The 19,583-nt window shown below is 39.2% G+C and overlaps 1 protein-coding gene across 2 annotated transcripts in view; it reads left to right on the top strand.

Annotated features, from left to right (window-relative positions):
• The window catches only part of gfra4b (GDNF family receptor alpha 4b), a 77,291-nt gene that overhangs the window by 22,461 nt on the left and 35,247 nt on the right, over positions 1–19,583 (top strand). The window contains exon 2 of one of the 2 annotated variants that reach the window (XM_072673581.1): positions 8,665–8,794. The exons of the other annotated variant lie outside the window; for it this stretch is intronic. Within the exon in view, the coding sequence (XP_072529682.1) occupies positions 8,770–8,794 (25 nt within the window). The 5' untranslated portion in view covers positions 8,665–8,769. The remainder of the gene's footprint in view (positions 1–8,664; positions 8,795–19,583) is intronic. 2 annotated transcript variants of the gene reach the window in all.

The raw sequence follows: 19,583 nt of genomic DNA, 5'->3' as shown, positions 1-19,583 counted from the left end.
ATCTTAATAAAGCGCAATTTTTATTATCATGTTGGACCATTATTGGTAGCCCATTTGGTATAAAAGTTCACAGAGCAATTAAATGGAAAGAAAAACTAAAAATACAAATCTAAACAGATGGAGTAGGTATATTTCACTTATTGAGAAATGCAGTACCAGCTATTTTTGTGCTTTGACATTCTCTGTGATGCAATACTCATTTAATGTGGTACAACTGTGAAAAACTACATTTGAAACAGTGGATCCAATGGTCAATATGCACCCATGTCTTGTCTTGTTGAGTCTTTCTAAATTAAAATAGGGTATGTTTAATGGAAACCATTGTCAAAGACTAGGGATCTGGATGCAATCCACCAGAGTACCAACAAGTGGACTAGAAGGGGCTTTTTATAAATCAGTTGTAAAATCTATGGGTGTAGATGTAGATGTGGGTTATTTAGTTTGAAGTGTGGTGGGACTTTTCTAACATTCTAACATCATAACAAATTGCATCTACACCACTGAATCTGAAATTGTGTTGAACCTATTTCAGTAACCCTACCTGTACTTACACCAAAATAGCCTTTAGAATAAGTCTAGAATACCCCCCACCCCCACCACACCCGTTTTCTGTGTGCAGAGGCTTTCTCAGCAGCGCAGCCATCCTTCTCCTAAAAGGTGACAAACTGTTTCTATTAGGGCCTGTCTCTCTAGGAGACTCCGATTCTTAAATAAAGGGCAAGAGCTAGAGGTGACATGAGAGCTGGCGGGGAAGAGCACAGACAGCGGGTCATATTTTATTTGGCTGCTACTGGGTGGTGAGCACAGGAGGATGATAACGCCGTTCCGGGGCTCATCGCCTGCCTTTCTCCCTCACACACCCGCCATTTATCCAACAATGGATTTTGCCATTAACCAGGAGATGAGGAACAAAAATTCCCATTAACAATATAAGGCCATGGCAGCTCATTTACCAATGACATTTGAGCACAGCTATAAGCACCTGCAATGCATTACTACTGTAAGTTGTGCCCCAGACAATATGCTTTGAGTGACCTAATTTGGCAATTTAGATAATAATGCAAAATAATAATGCCTACCCTAGTTACAGTTTATGCTGACTGTCATTCAAGAGTAAACATGGTGGTATTTAAATGTAAAAGACATCACTGGTGACCTAACCAACTTATAAATCTCAGACTGAATGTCCCAGCCCTTAGTTCTTTAAATCCTACACTACAGATTTACAATAATAGGTGAACATTTTGCCCAAGCACTCGTAACCCACATGTAACCCTCATTGTCACGCTTTTTCGTCATAATAAAAAAAAGGACTCTACTAAAAATTTTAAATAATAACAATAATAATAACAATAATAATAATAATAATAAAATAATAAAAAATCTGTCATTTTGCATGCAGTGTCATCATTAGACTAAGTAAGTGTGTATGAGGTGTTCTTGGAAGGACTTCTCTTGAAAGGAGACTCGTGACAACCGTCTTTCAGTTGCAATAATGAAACATTTTATTCCAATGAAAAGTACAGTGTGGAGAGAGCCTGCCAATTCTTGGTGGCCCTCTGCTCTCTCTCCAGACAAAGGAACACCTTACGTTTTATACCCTACTACATGTCATATGTCGTTGTACTGTTTCCATATATAGGACGTCACTGTCTAACCCATGAGGGGTGTAAATCAACCCCCACCATTGCTTAACATACATAGTACACATGAAGACACAGCTGAATCGATTCAACTCCATACCATTCCTTCAGGTCTGTAAACACCACATAGCTAATGAATATACTACAGTATGCTTATATGTTATCAATAAAATCTTCAGAATATATTTATTACTATCTGTAACATGTTTCATTGTGGGAGTGTGGGAGTGTGTGAGCTCATTCAGAGCCCAATATAAGTTGATAAGTGCAATAACAAACAAGTGATGTGTGGCTTAATTTCCTATTTTTCCCTAGTTTTCTGGTGAGAGTTTCTGACTCTAACAAAAATAAAACTATGCATTTTGGGCTTTGTTAGATCACTTTCATTGCAGATCAAGTAAATACAACATTAGTAAAGTGTCACAGCACTAATAGAGTAAAATGGATTAAATGGTGGCCCCTTGTGGGCCTGTGGAAAGAGATTAAATTGACAAAACACACAGAGACAGCGAGAGTGAGAAGCACTCTCACACAGTTTAAAGTCCTCAACACCAAACAGAGAATAAAAGCATATGTAAACACATTTAGATTTACATTTCGCTGGGATCTTTAAACAATCTTCACCAGTAGAAGATGTACAGAAGACTTCTGAAACATGTCATGAAGTCTGGGCTTGACCTGTGTGCAGTTGCAGTGCATTTCAGAACACCACACACACACACACACACACACACCTACACACCACTGTGCTACTGCTATTGTACAGTGTCTGCCTCCTCCCCTGTGCTCTCTTCACCACATAGGGTGGATGATGAGAGCAGGGCAGGGCAGGTTGTTCTTCAAACATTCCCTGTATTGTACTGTGTTTTGAAGTAGTTCTGCTCTTCTGTACTGTTCTGATTGCAGTTGTTGGACATGTCCATCTACATTGTAGAAAGACAGTAGGGTGCTTAAAGATGACAGTATTCCTCAAGCCAAATATTTGTGTCCCAAACAACAAAGTGATTAAGTTTGTATGGTCTCTTCCGGCTGCTGAACAGAACCAGTCACCACCTTGTCTGTTTTGAGACGTCCCTGACTGTGATATAGAGTACATTTTAATTAGATTTCACATTTTCATGTTCTTTATAGGTCTACCGTATAGCCTAGGCTACGTACTGAAATTTTCTCTCAATGGCCTTCAGCTCAGTGGAGTTTGTACAGAAACACTGGTCGTGAGTCACTGTACAGGAGGCCACCCGACTGCCTCTCAGTGTGAAAATTGCGTGGTATTTTCACATATGCTCAGCTTTCAGCAGATTTACACGGCTATAATCACGACAAGGCCGGCTGCTGCAGCACCTTTCATCATGTGAAAAATGACACGTCCTTGACAGGCGTCATGAACAGGGGGGGAACGAAAGAGCATGAAATTAGTGCAGAATAAAGCTTTACGATGGCCATCCACTGAGCTATAGGGTTAAATCAAGTTTAAGGTGTATCAAGGAACAAGAATCAGATCCATTAATATTATGTAGACTTATTGTGGGACTACAAGGTAGGTGTACCTTGTAATCTCCCATACAACCCCACTACATATTGGTTACTGCTCCCAGTTGCTTTTTTAATTCTTATTTATATTGTGTATATAGTGTAAATATTCTTTCTACATTTTTTTGTAACTGAGTGTCTTGCTATCCTTTTCTGCTGTGACACTGAGAATTTCCCCACTGTGGGACTAATAAAGGATCTTATCTTATCTTATCTTATCTTATCCTATCTTGTGTTCTCTGGCTTTAGTAAACTTAAAAAGTACCATTTCAAAACATCAGCCAGTTTCCCAATATGTCAAAAAATGAAAAATGGCACAAATGTAAAATTCTACCAACAAGCAAAGAACTGTACAGATTGTAAATTCCTAATCTATACCAAATGTATGCTCATTCATAGAAGAGGAGATTTTTAGGTGTTTTTTTGCATCTGGTCTCCTGACATGTTCTTTCCTACAATCTGAGCATGCCCTTAAGGCAAACACTCACTGCTTTGGTGCCCTTGGCCAACAGTGGTGAAACAAACATCCCCCTGACTTACTTCTTCAGGCTTCTTCTCCTCTGCATTTCTTTGTTAAATAGTGTAAAAACAGTAAAAATATTTAGTTGCGTAACTAGATTTACTAGTGGTAGGAACAGATGTCTTGACTGGTGGCCTAATGACTGGTGCCCCTAGACATGGAATTTCACTCATTTGGCTGGGTATGGAACTAACTGTATGAGATCAGATTTTGTAAAATGTGGCACTGCGATTATGTGGTGACCGTGGTGGCCTCTCTGCTGAGATGGTCGGTCTGGCATCATAGATGATATTCCATTGACTGAAGTTTGCTAATATTGTTCTATGAAATAAGGTGTAAAATATTACAAAGGCTGGTGTTATCACTGCAGTACTGAAGCATGCTTATTAACTGTAAATACTCTATACTGTATATACAATAAAAATATTTCTATTATTGTGGCCAGGGGTGTCATGAGATGCATGAATGGGGTGATCTAGGTCTGTAGGCCTGCTCCCTCAGGGCAATTAAAATAGTCTCAAAGCAGCAATATGCATAAAATTGATTTAACAATAAGGCTATGTAAAGAAATTGACTCACTGTAGATCTGTCTCTTTAAAGTGAGTATTTAGCGCAGATCTATATGAATTAAATGCTCTCCAACAATTTCCAGCACAGATCAACATTCAGCACTCTCTCCTCTTTCTTTGGTGGGTTACAGGTTTATCATGCTTTCGTTGGTGTAACTGTCTCTAATGTCCAGGGAAGGCTTTCTGCTAGATTTTGAAGCATTGCTGTGAGGATCCAATTGCATTTAGTGAGAGTTTGTGAAGTTAGGATGTTGGATGATCACCATCCCACCTCATCTTCAACTCCCCAGCACATCTCAGAGTATTGCATGAAGCACAGCATCATTCCATACAGTTTCACTGCTCCACAGCTCAGTGCTGGGGGGCTGTATACACCTCTAGGCCACACCTGAAATCAAGCATGGTGCCGTTAGGCAGTACTTCTCTACAGGGACTAGACAAGCTGTGTGTATGCATTTGCACATCCATGTCCTGACATAAGATAAGATAAGATAAGATAGTCCTAATAAAGGACTATCTTATCTTATCTTATCTTATCTTATGTCAGCACTGGGTGCAGCTTAAAGTAGCTGAATGCATTCATTATAAGGTGTGTCCACACATTTTTGGACAAGTAGTTTCTATAGATAAAGAGCTGTCAATAATGTTAATAATCTCTCACTATCAGTGGAGTTTACCAAGAACAGAATTATCAACGCCAGGCTATCGATAACAGGGTTGTGGGTTCGATTCCCGGGCTTGGCAAGCTGCCACTGTTGGGCCCTTAAGCCCTTTACCCTCTCTGCTTCCTGGGCACTGGAGTTGGCTGCCCACCGCTTTGGGTGTTTATGTACTCACTGCCCCTAGTTCACTAGTGAGTGTGTGTTCACTACCACAGATGGGTTAAATGCGGAGGACACATTTCGCTGTACAGTGATAAATATGTGCACCTTTACCTTTTAAAGTTAACAAACATTAACATAAAAAAGCAAAAAATAACAAGCAGTTGAGAACAGTATAAAAATCAACAGCTAAATATTGGCCATAATTTGTCAGAAATTCATATTGTAGATACACTCTGTAACTATTTGCTTTTTCTGGGTTGGATTAGAGCAGCAGGAGCTTCCCCAGGGTCTAGCATGTTTGTACATTGTTGCTGTTGTGCAAAAACCTTGCATCTCTGCATTTGCCACTTTTCCCTTTTTGGCATAATGTGAATATGTCAGTTGTTTTTTACATTGTGTCAAACTTTTATGGTGACTGGACTAATAGAAATGATTAAAAATAGTTAGAAAAACATTGTACTTCCATTTACATTGACTTTTGGAGATCCATGTTTTGTGACAGCGACAATAATTTGAATTTGCTGAATTAATGAAGCTATTTAAAGTAGTAATGCACACTTGTTTAGTGGATGCTAACAAACATTTTAGGGGGGCAAAAGTCTTTTTTAACAGTGACATAGCATCACCATAGACTGTAGCCACAAATTCTTTATTTTGTCCACAAGATTCATTGGTTTGAAGGCCTGAGTGTTTCACTCTGGTGGAGGATCTTGTCTCTTAGGTTACAGACTCTTGCAGCATTCCTTGGTGCTTTGTATTAGGCTCCACTGTTTGCATTTCTGTCAGTCGCTCTGGATAATGTCTGCTAAATGGCTAAATGTATGTAAATGTAAAAGTGTGTGAAGACAGAAAAGGATTTATCTTAAGGCTACAGTGAGGTGCTAATATTCTGAACCCAGGACAATGGACCCGTCAGATGTGTATGCCGTGTAGCTAGCAAGTGCAGTTACGCTGAAAAACACATGTAGCGGACATGTAGTGAGTATAGTACCAGTCAAATGTTTGAGCGCACTTGGTTGAATGATCATCACATTTGATCCAAATGCTAAGGTGGCCATATTTTTGTTTTAAAAAAGGGGATTTTGGGGACACATAGGTATCCACTGTAGTTAGGATGTCATGGCATGTCAAGTAGGCATAAGTTGTAGGACCGTGGCAGTGTGTATGTGTGAGGGTAGAAATACCTCTCAGATCATACATCTACGGTACTTTAATGTACATTAAAGCAGTACTATGTACATGTACTCATTTAGCAACAGCCAATAGGACCAAATAATCTCCTTTCAGTTCAACTTAGGCCTACTTGAAACCACCCAGCAACAGCATCCTAAATACCCGCATCCTCAGTGTCCTCTTATTTCAACATTTTTTTAACATTTGGATCAAATGTTTTTTAAGATGGATTGTGACACATCCCACCAAGTGTGTCCAAACTTCTGACTAGTACTGTATGTGCAGTGTGCACATACACACTGAGCCATTTCCTTGAAAATACATGGACAAAATGAGTCAAAGGTTAGTCTTTCCACTCTCAGGAACTCGAGATAGCTTCTTTACCAGCACATATTTGTGCACATGTGTAGAAGATGACCTTACAGTGACCTTCATCAGTCAGTTCAGGGCAGATCATGGAAAGATGCGGCACAAGGAGAGGGAGTAATGAGAGAGCACTCGGAAGCATGGCTGCCCTGCCAGTGCTATTCATTTATCTGTCATCCTTTTTTTTTTTTTCCCAGCACAAAACAAACCCCTGCTCTTTCTCTGGCGTGACGCTACTCTGCAATTAGCCAGGCATTTTGAGTGAGTGTTTTCAGATGTCTTACTGCAACCTTCACAAAACACAGCCCAAAGTGTTTTAGTCCATTTGTCTCATAATAAAACCTTTTAGACCCTGATTACAGCCCTAGAAGTAATGAGACTCGCCACTCTTAATTGTTTGTCCCTAGAAAGAGGGGGTCACCGTTGAGTACAGCTTGAAAGTTGGCGCATGAAGAGTTGTCGGTCAGGGCCGGCCGCCTTTCCAAAGTGAACAGCTTGCCATGTCTGTGAGTTTGTGTGGGTTGTAAGTATAGGTGACGTCCCTCGCTAACTCCTCGCCGTGTGTTTACAGCGAGGCACGACTACTTCAAAGGGCAGGGAAGTGCAGATTCAGCTGAAACTAATGGGCTATTGCTTCCATTCACTTGAGCAGATGTGAGAGAGCTCAAACATAGGAATGTTGTCATAGGCAGTGAAGCTGCATTATTTGGCACTGTTTGTAGTTGTACATAATGATGCTGTCCGAGAATAAATGATCCTGTAATTTCCGCTAATAAAGTTTTTCCTCCTAACGGCTCATTAGACAGAATAATATGAACTCGCCACCTGTCTCGGGTTGTCCGCAGGTGGCTGCTGCTGCCACATTCCCCTTTCATGAATCCCTTTTCAATAGGCAGGTGGGAATACATGCATACCAGACAACTCCCGTAGTCCTTCTTAACCTCGTATATGACCTGTGTGTATGAAATCTGACCTCTGAGGTGGACTCAGAGGTCTGGCTTTTAAACAGATGAGCAACAACAAACATGTTTTCCTCCAAGGTAATTGTGTAATTGAACCTAATTATAATGCTGGCCCTCTTAGATATACTAAGTGATAGTATATGCCTCATCGATGATGCATAACAAGCATGGAAGACTGTCAAGTGATGTGGCAATGCAAAGGCCCACTTGACTAGAGTATGCCTTAGCATTGGGGGAGCTGGTAGAACTGAGTGATAGTCTGATTTTGAACCCATATTGACATTTACTTTATTGTTTCAGCATCATTTTCACTGTTATTTCTCTCTATATAAATAACAGTTATGAAATAGAAAAAGTGGATAGTTTTACTGAGATTGGCTACAGTTAATGAGGTACAGATTTAAACATGTATTGGGTTATGTATGGAGCTGCATAAAAAGCACAGAACTGTACCTTGCAATGATGGCAGTAAGTGGCCTGTTCCTATGATTCCAGTTCTCTTTTACATAATGTAGAAAGCTGGCTTTCACATGTGCTGTCTACTTCTCGGCTGCACTAGAAAAGCAAGTCCAATCCAAAGCTGCTCCACCTTGTCCTTGTGCCAGTTACCACAAGACCCCTTTTGAGGTTTTATAGAATGAGCTGTTTTGTGGCTCACGGCATACCAGTGGTCTATTAGGCATTAGATGGTCATAATGTTTTGACTCATAGTGTATACATAGTGACACATAGTGTATGTATAAGGAGTACATAAAAGGTTGTTTTTTCTTTCTACAATTTGCATTTTCTTATATCATAACCTAGATTGGATGACATCAAGGTGAACATCAGGGGTTTCTTTCACTCTAAAAAATACAACAGGGGAGGGGCTAATCTGAAGTGTAGGTGAAATCACCATTTATAGAAATATTATACTGGTTCATCTGAACTGTTATTCCAGGGTCCACTCACATGGAATATGAATATAGCCCATATTGTCAATAAAATTAATGTTCTAAAATGAATACAGTGAAAAAATGTAAAACAAAATATCAGTAGAATATAAGCTTCTCTGACAAAAAATTGTGTGTGTTTAAGGTGGTAGTAACTTCAGGCTCCTGCAGATGGCGCTGCACAGGGATGCTCTGGCAATAAACACCTGCAACGAGACATTCCCTGCACTGTGCCACCTCTTCTTAATCTATGAATCCCATCACACATCCTGCAGGTATTTATAGCCTCGTCATCCTTGTGCAACACCATCTACAGGAGCCTGAAGTCACTTCTACCATAAACATGCAAAGTGGTAAATTTTTTGTCCTGGGAGCTTATAACCCAAGTTTACTAATCAGATCATGATCTAAGTGCATCTTTGCACCCCAAAGCAAACATGAGTAACAGCTGTAGCACACACCTCTGTAATGCTAAGCTTTATGCTTGTACAGGTTGCACTACTCCCAAAAGTCTTTGAGCGCATTTAATTCCCTTTCCACTCCCAGTGGAGTGAGTGTAGTGGTTAGAGTAGTGTATCAACTGCAGTGCTCCCTTTTGGCCAATTCAGTTGTAGAAGTGTGGTTAATTTCTTTTTTCTCTCCATCCTGCATTTTCTCTCCTTCTCTCTTTCTTTAATGGCTTGAAATCTTTTCAAACACACACATTTTTCACCTTCACACTTTTCAGCTTCTCACTTCCTCTCACACATTGTTGTGAACCAGTCATCAATTCTATTCTTTTACTGTTATTTTCTCTATTTTGGCAGATTTGTTATTAATAACATGCTTATGCAATTACCCATTAAAAATATGTCTCCTCCACCTCTCTCTCTCGCTCTCTCTCTCTCTGAGATACAACCTCTATACTAACATATTCTTATATATGTGTGATCGTGACTGAAAAACTTAGGATGCGCTGATCCGATACGCGCCGATCAGATATCGATTCCAAAACTAACAAAGTTCAGGTATCTGATAATTAGGCCGAACCATTCACCAGACCTGATTTATGCACCTCTGCCTTCATAACTAAGGATTAGAATAACCTACAGACATAATACACATATCATAGCAAACAGCAAGACTTACCCTATCTAACCAGATTACCCTCAACCTGCCATCAACTATCTGTAAGTAATCCAGCTCGAAAAAACTAGCTACAATCCACACACATTATTGTCCACATCACAACATTGTCTTCAGCAGCCTGCTCTGTTTACTGAAGAACAGTGAGGAGGGAGGAGGGTGAGCAGGGGAACACTTTCACATAGTTTATGTATCGGAATTGGATTTGGAACAGAACAAGTTAGATCCGCGCATCCCTAATAACAACCTGTAAACCTTGTTGCACTGTAAAAATAACTCTATTTTATGCATTTATACATGCACCAAGTGTGAATAGATTAGCTAGTATTGGGTTAGCTAGTTAGCATTATACTTAAGAGTTTTATCAGGGTTTTTAGAGCACAATGGCAGGAGAATAAACAACATAAAGGCTCACACTGATTATATGACTCTTGATTAGAAGAGCATGGCCTGTGATCATGGTTGAATCAAGATAAAGCACCACATATAGACTTAATTAACATATGATACATCTTGGTTTAATAAGTACAGAGGCCTCATTTTCACAGAAACGCACAGTCTGCTGATTTATTTACCTGTAAGGTCAGCTATGCTAGATTTCAGTAGGCAATAAAAATGGTATCTGAGAGCAGCTGTTATTTCCTGTTTATAAAACTTGAAAAAAATAATTTAAAAGTTCACCAAAACCCCTCTGCCTTATGCTATGTGTCCCCCATATTAATGTCCTTGTTTCTATCAGAGCATGATAGAATCAGCATCCGGCTGAGGGTGGCTACAGAGGTAGGCAATAACCTCATACTGAAGCTTTTAAACCGCATTCTTTCATTACCGTCTGTGTGGAGCGCTACAGCCTGGCTGCTCCTCTGCTTTCTGATGGCTGCTTGACCTTTCGCTGGGGACTAATGCAAAGAGTCGTGATAAACCCTGAGGAATGCATGTAATCGAAGCACGGCAAATCGCCATGCTGTCCCAGGAGAGCCTCCGTGACGGATAACGCTCTCTAAAACATCCCCATGCCCTCCGCCGGATGACTTTCTAGGACCTGGGATTGTTTTGTTTTCTCGTCCCGTCTCCTGTTTGGCAGTCTATTTATGTCCCTGTAATTTGTTCCAATTTGGTTCTTTCCCCGTCGGCCATCAGCTGGTTGCAGACTGAGAAGAATCTCACTGTAGATCAGGGAAGGAGATAAATGGAAGAGAATATGTATTTGCTGCAGGAGGAACTGGAGTTTTCCAGTACTGATCCTGATACCCTAAATATCACGGATCGTGGATATTCTATCCAGTGTCTCTGGATCGGGGGGCTGATTTAGGCATTTTTAATGGGTATCATATGATAGTCAGCATTATAAGGCTCGCAACGGATTTAGTGGGTTAAAAAACTTCATTGGGACATCTCTAATAGAAATGGCAAAATATCCCCTTTTTGTTTTAATAACAATACTGCAAATACAAAGATTTCCACAGACATACTCCTTATAGAATTTTATTAAATCAAAATATTTTGGTCCAATAAAAATCATGCTGTCAAATGCTTTCAGATCTGGCTAGTGCACCTCCAAGTGGTTGAGTGCTCCAGTAGTCTGATGTACACACTGCCTCGCTGAGCTTAAAAATAGAAACATAATTCTATACATGTACGGACTTACCAAAAAGGCAATGTTGGCATCAATTGTTGCAAGAGCAAGAGAGTTGTGGTCTGTTCTTGGGCAGAACGTTTTAGGACCTTGTTTCACTTGTAAACTATAATGCAGACAGTGGAATGGCTGATTTCTAACTGTTCTGAGATCTTTTTAAATACCATCCCAGAATCATATGCATCCTCAATCTTCTCACCATGGTTTTCTTACTTCAAAAATCAAGAGCAAACCAAAACCAAGATCCAAAATCCTCTGTATGTATATATATATATATATATATATATATATATATATATATATATATATATATATATATCAGTTAGTATTGGTTCAGTGTGTATTTGGTGTGCTTCTTCTTCTAGCACAAAACAATATGACGCAATATGGCGCAATAAGATGGACAGAACTTACGGTACTCCATAATCCAGATGTGCAATCATTCAGCTTGAGTTATGCAGCTGCTGATATAAACACATTTCTAACCCTGCCCATTGCTATATGATCCTAAGGCTGTCCATTTGAAAGTGATCAAAGGGTTAATTTCTTAAGATCAATGGCTCCTTGAGGCTGAGCAGGGTGGAAGATGACAGTGAGCACTGTGTGTGTGGGTGTGTGTGTGTGTGTGTGTGTGTCTGTGTGTGTGTGTGTGTGAGAGAGAGAGAGAGTGAGAGAGAAAGGGAGAGAGAGGGAGGGAAAGATAGGCCTGGACATTTCTTCCTCATCAGAGGAAGCGCTCATCATTCTTTCTGATGGTACACTTAGCATGGCAGGCCCCGCCCCCTCAACCGCCCGTCACCCATGGTGACAGACAGTTTGCGATGAAGGCTGTGCCATTGCGCTGTCAGCCTCCTTTGGCTTCACACCAGCCACATTACACAGCCTGACAGCGCTTACAGCTTGGCCCACGTGCTGCACAGTGAAACATTAGCCACATGAAGTATAAGATGTCCTGAAGTCAAGTGTAAATGCTGTGTGGCTCTGATACTAGTGTGTCATAAATGTACTGATGTAAGGAGTGTGTCATAAATATAAGTACACTCACGGTTAAACGTTTTTGAACACCCCTAATGGTTTCTATTGTGTACTGCTGTGTTATGCTGCTGGATGCTAAATTTTCTTCAGGATCAGTAAAGTATCTATCTATTCATCCATCCATCTATATAACTGTTCCAGTTCTTATCAACATTTCAGCTCTTTGAGTCCAGTGAATAACCTAAAATGGTCTAAAGACATCAAATAGTACAAATGTAAGCAAAAAAACTGCTGGAGCTTTTGAGGGAAAACATGAACTAAAAACTGTAAAGTAATTTAAAAAGGAAAAAAAAAACTTAATTAGATTAACAATTTACAGCCAGTCAGTTGCAATGGACATAATTTAAGCTTTAAAAATGTATGTAAACAATTTACAGTCTACAAACTCTTTGTCTATATAAAAGCAGTGTTGGAACAGATTGCATTACTGCAGATCTACAGCAGTATTTAGACAACATTGCACGTTTGCTATCATAATGCCTAAAAGAGAACACTGAACAAAGAAAGACAGCTTGAGCATTGTAACTCCTAAAAATGTAGAGCTTTCCTTTAGAGAAAGTACAAATACATGCAGAGTGACAAGAGTACAGTCTTAAAAAGCTCCTGGAAACTGTAGAAAACTGAAGACTTCTGGTACAGGAAGAGGTTTGACAGACTCAAAATAATTGCTGCAGGTTCCACAGGTTGAGTGGTTTTAGGAAAGTCATTGCTAAAATGGCAAAATAAGAAAAGCAGGCTTGCTAGGGCAATACAACACTGCAGGTGGTGATAAAATGGGGAGTGAAAGTACAGTAATATAACAATAAAACTCTGGGATTCAGACAAGACTTATGGATATACAGTACCAGTCATAAGTTCGGGCACACCTGGTTGAATGTGTGCTGATCATCATCTTAAAAACATTTGATCTGAATGCTAGGGTGACCATATTTTTTTGTTTGTTTTTAATAAGGAGGGCACTGGGGTGCACATGGGTAGCCATCGTAGTTAGGATGTCATGACTGGGTGGTTTCAAGTTGTAGGACCATGGCAGTGTGTCTGTGTGATGGCGGAAATACCTCTCAAACCATGCAGCTACAGTATGCTGATGTACATGAATACATACACATTTACTTGACTTTATTAAGCAAAGACCAACAAATAGCCTTAATAACCTACATAACCAAATCATCTCCTTTCAGTTCAACTTACAACTTAGATCTACCTGAACCCCCCCAGTCCTTACATCCTAACTACGGTGGATACCTGTGTGTCGCCAGTGACCTCTTTTTAAAAACAAGAATATGATCAAATTGGGATCAATTGTTTTTAAGATGGTGATCAGCATGCATTCAACCAGGTGTGCCCAAACTGTACTGTAAGTTTTATTTAAATAAAGTCTCTCTCATACTCAAGGTTGCTTTACAGAAGCGTTGTGCACAACAACAACAAAAGCTACAGCAGTAACTACATGATTGCCTCTCTCAAAGGCATGCAACATAAAAATAAACAAGGACAGATAAAGAAAACATTTGTTGTGATCTACTCCTGATATTAGTATACAGTGGAGTAAAACAACAGTTCTTTAAAACACATTATACAAAAAAACAGCAGCTACAGGTGTCAAAAATAGATATAATAAATAGACACCTGAGTAAAAAAAAAGTCTGTAAATACAGTAAGTCACAAATATGTACACAGTTACACAATTGCAATAAAACAATGATAATACATATGTTCATTTCTGCTGCTCTTTGCTGTCATAGCACAAAAGCATTAGAGCCTGATGGACACACACATTCATATGTGTTTATTTTGCCATACTGTTTCTATACTTTGAGTTGAAATATGCAAATCCTGATTAATCCTAAGACTCCCTGAATTACTCTTTTTTTCTTAATTGTGGATCTGTTATCTATGAAAGTCCTCATTGTTCATAATTTGTGTTGGCTAGAAGTTGTTCGAAGGTTAGAAGAATAGAAAGATGGGCTTGGGACAAGAAGCTTGACCAGTGAGGCTTGTTATAACATTTGAAGTTTATGACAGAACACCTAGGCAAGCCAGATGAGTTTTTGAAAAAATTGCTGTGGACTGATGAAGTTAAGTTTGGGGAAAAAATGCAGCTTTTCATGAAAATAGCACCTTGCCAACTGTCACGCATGGCATTGGGTCATGCTTTAGGGTTGTGTTGCTGCCAGTGGCATGGGTAAATCATGGGTATTTCTGCATTAAAAGACGCTGCAACTAAAAAGTTACCATTGTGGATATGTATGTTATTTTTTTCTGTAGGCAGTGACAGTATTTATCTGCTTTTTTATTTTTATAAACCTAAACACAGTTATCAGGCTGATAAGAATGATGATAGTATATAATTGTCATCCTCTGAAGATATTTTAAGAGTTTTGACTGAGCTCTCTCTGAATACTACAGTGTGAACTACTCCACTTACTGAATCAATGTAAACTTGCACTAATCTGCTCTGAAAGGAGACCGCACTATAACGCACCTTTTAAAAGTACTCTTCCGCATGCTCTGTGAACACATCATGTGACACATTCTCACCAGAGATCTCTAAATAAAACACTCCAAGGCTTATTACACACTAAGGCATATATATATTGTACCTACAGAGACTTCTGTACAAACTGGTGGGGTTATTCATTGGTAATAGACATTTGTAATAACACTTTCTGCCAGCCGGTGGACCATAGCCTGTTCAGAGGGTAAACCTACAACAACCAAATCTTATTCCAACCTTAACCCAACCAAAATGTACCCTAACCTTAACTATAACCTAAAAAATATCTAAACCTAACCCTAACCTTAACTATAACCTAAACTGTACCTACAACTAACCCTAACCTTAATTATAACCTAAACTTAACCTAACACTTAACCATGAAGTTCTTATCATTTCTGCAGATGTTTATGTCCATTAATTCCTTATTCATGAGCTCCATATCAGAGAAACGTAGTTTGCTGTGGTAACCCTGTTTTCTCAGTTCTTCTTCATTATAAAGAGAGTGTAAGTATTCATCTTATTTTCAGTGTCATATGGGACCCTTAGAGAACAAGCAGAATAGTGCCCTATAAGGGAGGAGAACCATTAAAACTGTCTTTTTAAATTGGTACAATCCATGCAGTTTCTGGTGTTCAGAATAAACTGTGCTTACTGACTTAGTCTAAAGCTATAACTTAGCTTGTAACCTGTTCATAGAGGTGCTAATGGCTTTTCAGGCTTTATGTATTTGAACTATCCATTATAGATCCTGCAAGTACAGTTGCTCCCTAAACTCTGTCGGCCACTCATTAAAAGCTGTCTGATACTAATGACAAGCGTTGCTTTGTTTGGCAGCAGCTCGAAAGATGTGATGACTCATGCGCTATCACATACACACACACACACACACACACACACACACACACACACACACACACACACACACACACACATACACTTCCACACACAGTGAAGGACAGTATGCTGATAAGTTAATTGCCACCATTATGAAGCAACAGACATTGTTGCTACTCTAATGTCACTCACTGCATGTCTTGAGATAGCACTCTTTTGTAAGGTGACACTGACAGACCATCAGGGTAAATGCAGAATCTGCCACCACCTGATTTCAACGCTCTTTGTAATTAAGGCCTATTAAAAAAAAAAAAATCAAAAGAGTTTTGAGTTGGGCTTTCTTTCAGTTGCCTACAAACCATTGTCCCCTTCATATTTTCTTAACTCTGACACATTTAAGTCCATCTTGAATTTATTTATTTATTTTTTAATCTGGTCAGCAATTCCAACAGTTATAATATATGTAGATTAACTAGTCCTTGGATCAGAGCATGCCCTGCATGCATAAATATGGCTTACACCATAGCTGGTCATATTTAGCCGTAATCAATTCTGCTTCCCGACACATATCTGGATCTCTATGTATTTATGCAGGTTCTGCTCGAGTCCAGCCACAAGGCACAAGGCTCTGCAGATAGCAGATGTTTTACTAATGCAAACCCCATGCACCTCCTGCACTAAGAGTGGCTTATGCAGCCTGGTACAGACTCTGCTTCAGACTCTGTCCTTCCACACAGCATTCCCTTCCATTTTACTGCTAGGGTATTCATCGGCCAGGAATAAATACTTACTTTCTGAAAAGAACCTCCTCCTTATCAGCTTGGCTTAATTGTTGGAACGTTGCTTTATTTGTCTGGTGATTTTTCTATTTATTGGCATCAAATTTCCTCAAATGCATTTTGACGTTGTGTGGACATTCAACTGGTCTCTATAGTGCTTCTTACAAATTAGGAATCTGAACATGCTGGAGATGAACATCTAAATCTGCTTGAGGTTAAGAATAGAGCCTAATTGCAAGGAACACAGAAAACATCAGTTTGCTCCAGCGCATAAGTCTGTACCTCTAGTCTGCTTTAGCCAAGCCCCACCTCAGGATAATTACCTTAGGATTTTTTTTAAGATTAAATATATGTAGAGTATGTATACTACTGTATACCCATTATAGTTATTAACTCTCAGAGTTTCTGTAGTTGTGTTATCCTTGGTAGCATCATAGGATGTAGTTTAATCATAGACCAAAGTCTAAGAAGTTAATTTAGCAGCATAAATAATTCAGTATGAAGCAAAGTGTGTGGAATCACTTTGTATTAGTTTACACATATTCTTATCAAAGCCATAACTGCAAAATTTGACATGTTGTCATTAACTAGCTTCAGATGTAACTTTAAATGTTACAATGCAATCATCCTGTCAAGACATAATTACTGTGTGCTCTGCTTAACCATCCACAATTAGTGCAACATTTTACCTTTTTTTACTCCTATTATCATACTTGTGGGCCTACATGAATAAAAACATCCTGTAATAATTAATGCAGTGAAAAGAAGTTTTTGTGAAGAGAAGCAGCCCAAGTTAAAACCCAGCCAAGGGCATTTTTCCAACTTAGTGTGATTAAGAACAGTCCAGTTGGGTAGGAAACCACCCAATCTGGCAACACTGGCAGGTGTGTGTTTCTGTGTGTGTCCTCCTCTGACTCTACCAGGTCAATAAATAAGAATACGTGCTGTGCTTTAAAGTGGTACTTGTTCAGAAGATGCTGCCTGTGACTGCTGCCCTGCTCTTTTTGTTGAGAGCGGGGACTCTGGCAAGGTGCCAGGAGCTCTCGGCCTTCCAACGCTGTCATTTCCACACTCCTGGGTTGTCCAGGAGCCCTTCCGCATGACCTACAAGTGAACTTGAATGCACGCCTCCATCAACATGGCCAGTCATAAATCATTCAAGCAGGATGCATTCGTCTGATGCAAGGCCGGTGTTTTAAGTGGTTTTAGCGTCTGTCCTGAATTGCAGTCCAGTTGCAGATCCAATCTAACTTCAGCGTGATGTTTTCTTTTGTTTACTCTCACTTGCCGAACGTAACCAAGCAACACAACGACTTAATATGTGCAGGTATTTGTGAATGTGCACCGGCGCTTCCCTTCTGAGCTGCTATAAAACTTATCAGATGGAGGATGGCCCCCGAAGGCAATCGTGGACCAAGCAAGGCGGCATTTCATACAGAAATGTTTGTTTTTGTTCTGGTCCCAGGGGGCAACGGGCACTGCGTTTTGTTATGGGGAGCTGCATGCCTGCACGCCTCTGTGTGAGATTACGAGCTTGACATGCTCCTGCCTCCAGTGACGGTCACTGATAAATCACAATAAACAGCAATCCGCCAGGAGTAAACAGCAATTCACCACCAGAATGCACAGATTCAGAAAGGCTATTGTGTTTCATGCATAACTCATGCTTTAGAGTAGGGGTGCCGAACTGCGCTCCCGAACATCTGGTGTCTCGCACAGTTTGGTGATTTCTGTGCTCTAACAACCCTGATTCAAGATTCAAGAGTTAGTCACATGCACAGGGAACACAGGGAAAGTTATACAGCTCAATAAAACTATGACTCTGACTTCAGAGTTACTGTACCAGTAATACAGTATGTTTCACATTCTCACATTATTCGGTCATTTTTAAAAACATTTTACATAGTTTAGAATCACCAGCTGTTCTTGATCGTGTCAACATTTCACGATGAAAGGACTGATAAAAAAGTCCAAACTGATCTAAAATAAAGTATTGAAAGTTATTATTATTTTTTTGCTACTCCTGTGATCTTTTTCTGAGATACAAGTTATTGTTCCAAATGCATCGATTGACAAAAAAATATAAATATATATATATATATATATATATATATATATATATATATATATATATATATATATATATATACTGCTTTTATATAAACATTGGGGCAATGTTTTCAATGCAAAGTAGCAAACTCTCATCTTTGTATAGTTTGTATAGTTATTGTATATATATTTTCTTTACATAATAATTTTAATCATACTTTTATTGCTTATATGATCCTTTTATTTTACTATGCATCTTGTCTTTTGAGTTGGACGTATTTTTACACACATTTCAATGCTATGTCCCTGTAAAACATGGAAAGTCATTAGTGTAGCCTGTCCTAAAAGTCAAGTGTTTTAAGAAGTGTCAAGCTGAGATCTGTGGAGGTCAAGTTGAGTTTAATAAATCCAAGAATTTTCAGAGAAACTGCATTTATGCTGGTAAGAAAGGCAAATGTTTTGACATGAGTGAAGGCCTGTAAATGGTAAAATTACAAAGAGAGATTCCAGGGAAACTGTAGTTTTTGATTATTTGATGTTGGCACTTGGACCATGGATCATAGTATGTTTGCCTGGGAGAAACATTGGTGACATGAATAAATTAAAACTGACATGTAATTAAACTAATCAGTTGAGAAGTAGATAGTCTGTGACATGCTGAATCTTGCACTTGTTTGGAATATATCTGGATTTTGTACTGTATATGTATGGATTTTGTAAAGCATAGAACAGAGTTCTTGTAGCCCTGCTAAATACCTTACCGCTAAAAAAATCCAAAGTGTTATTTAGTGTACTTTGACCACTGCAAGTGCAGATTTTCAGCTTCAGATTGAGGGTAGAAGTTACAGCTATTTTCATTGATATCACCCATTTTTAGGGACTCAAAAGTAATTAGAAAACTTAGTGTTTAGCTGGGTTTTTCTCTTGTTATGGCCTCAGGTGAGTTATTTCCTCATTATTTTTCTTAAATGTTAGCAGATAAATTGTCTAGACTTGATTTTAGATGTGGCATTTGCATTTGGAATCAGTTGCTATTTACTCTGAAGATCAGAAAAAGTCCAAAGAGCTCTCTCTGCAAGTAAAGTAAGCTATTATTAGGCAAAGTA

This window comes from Salminus brasiliensis, chromosome 2 (assembly GCF_030463535.1).
Source record: "Salminus brasiliensis chromosome 2, fSalBra1.hap2, whole genome shotgun sequence".
NCBI classification, from domain to species: domain Eukaryota; kingdom Metazoa; phylum Chordata; class Actinopteri; order Characiformes; family Bryconidae; genus Salminus; species Salminus brasiliensis.
The sequence above is the reverse complement of the archived record's forward strand: the minus strand, read 5'-3'. Positions and strand labels throughout refer to the sequence as shown.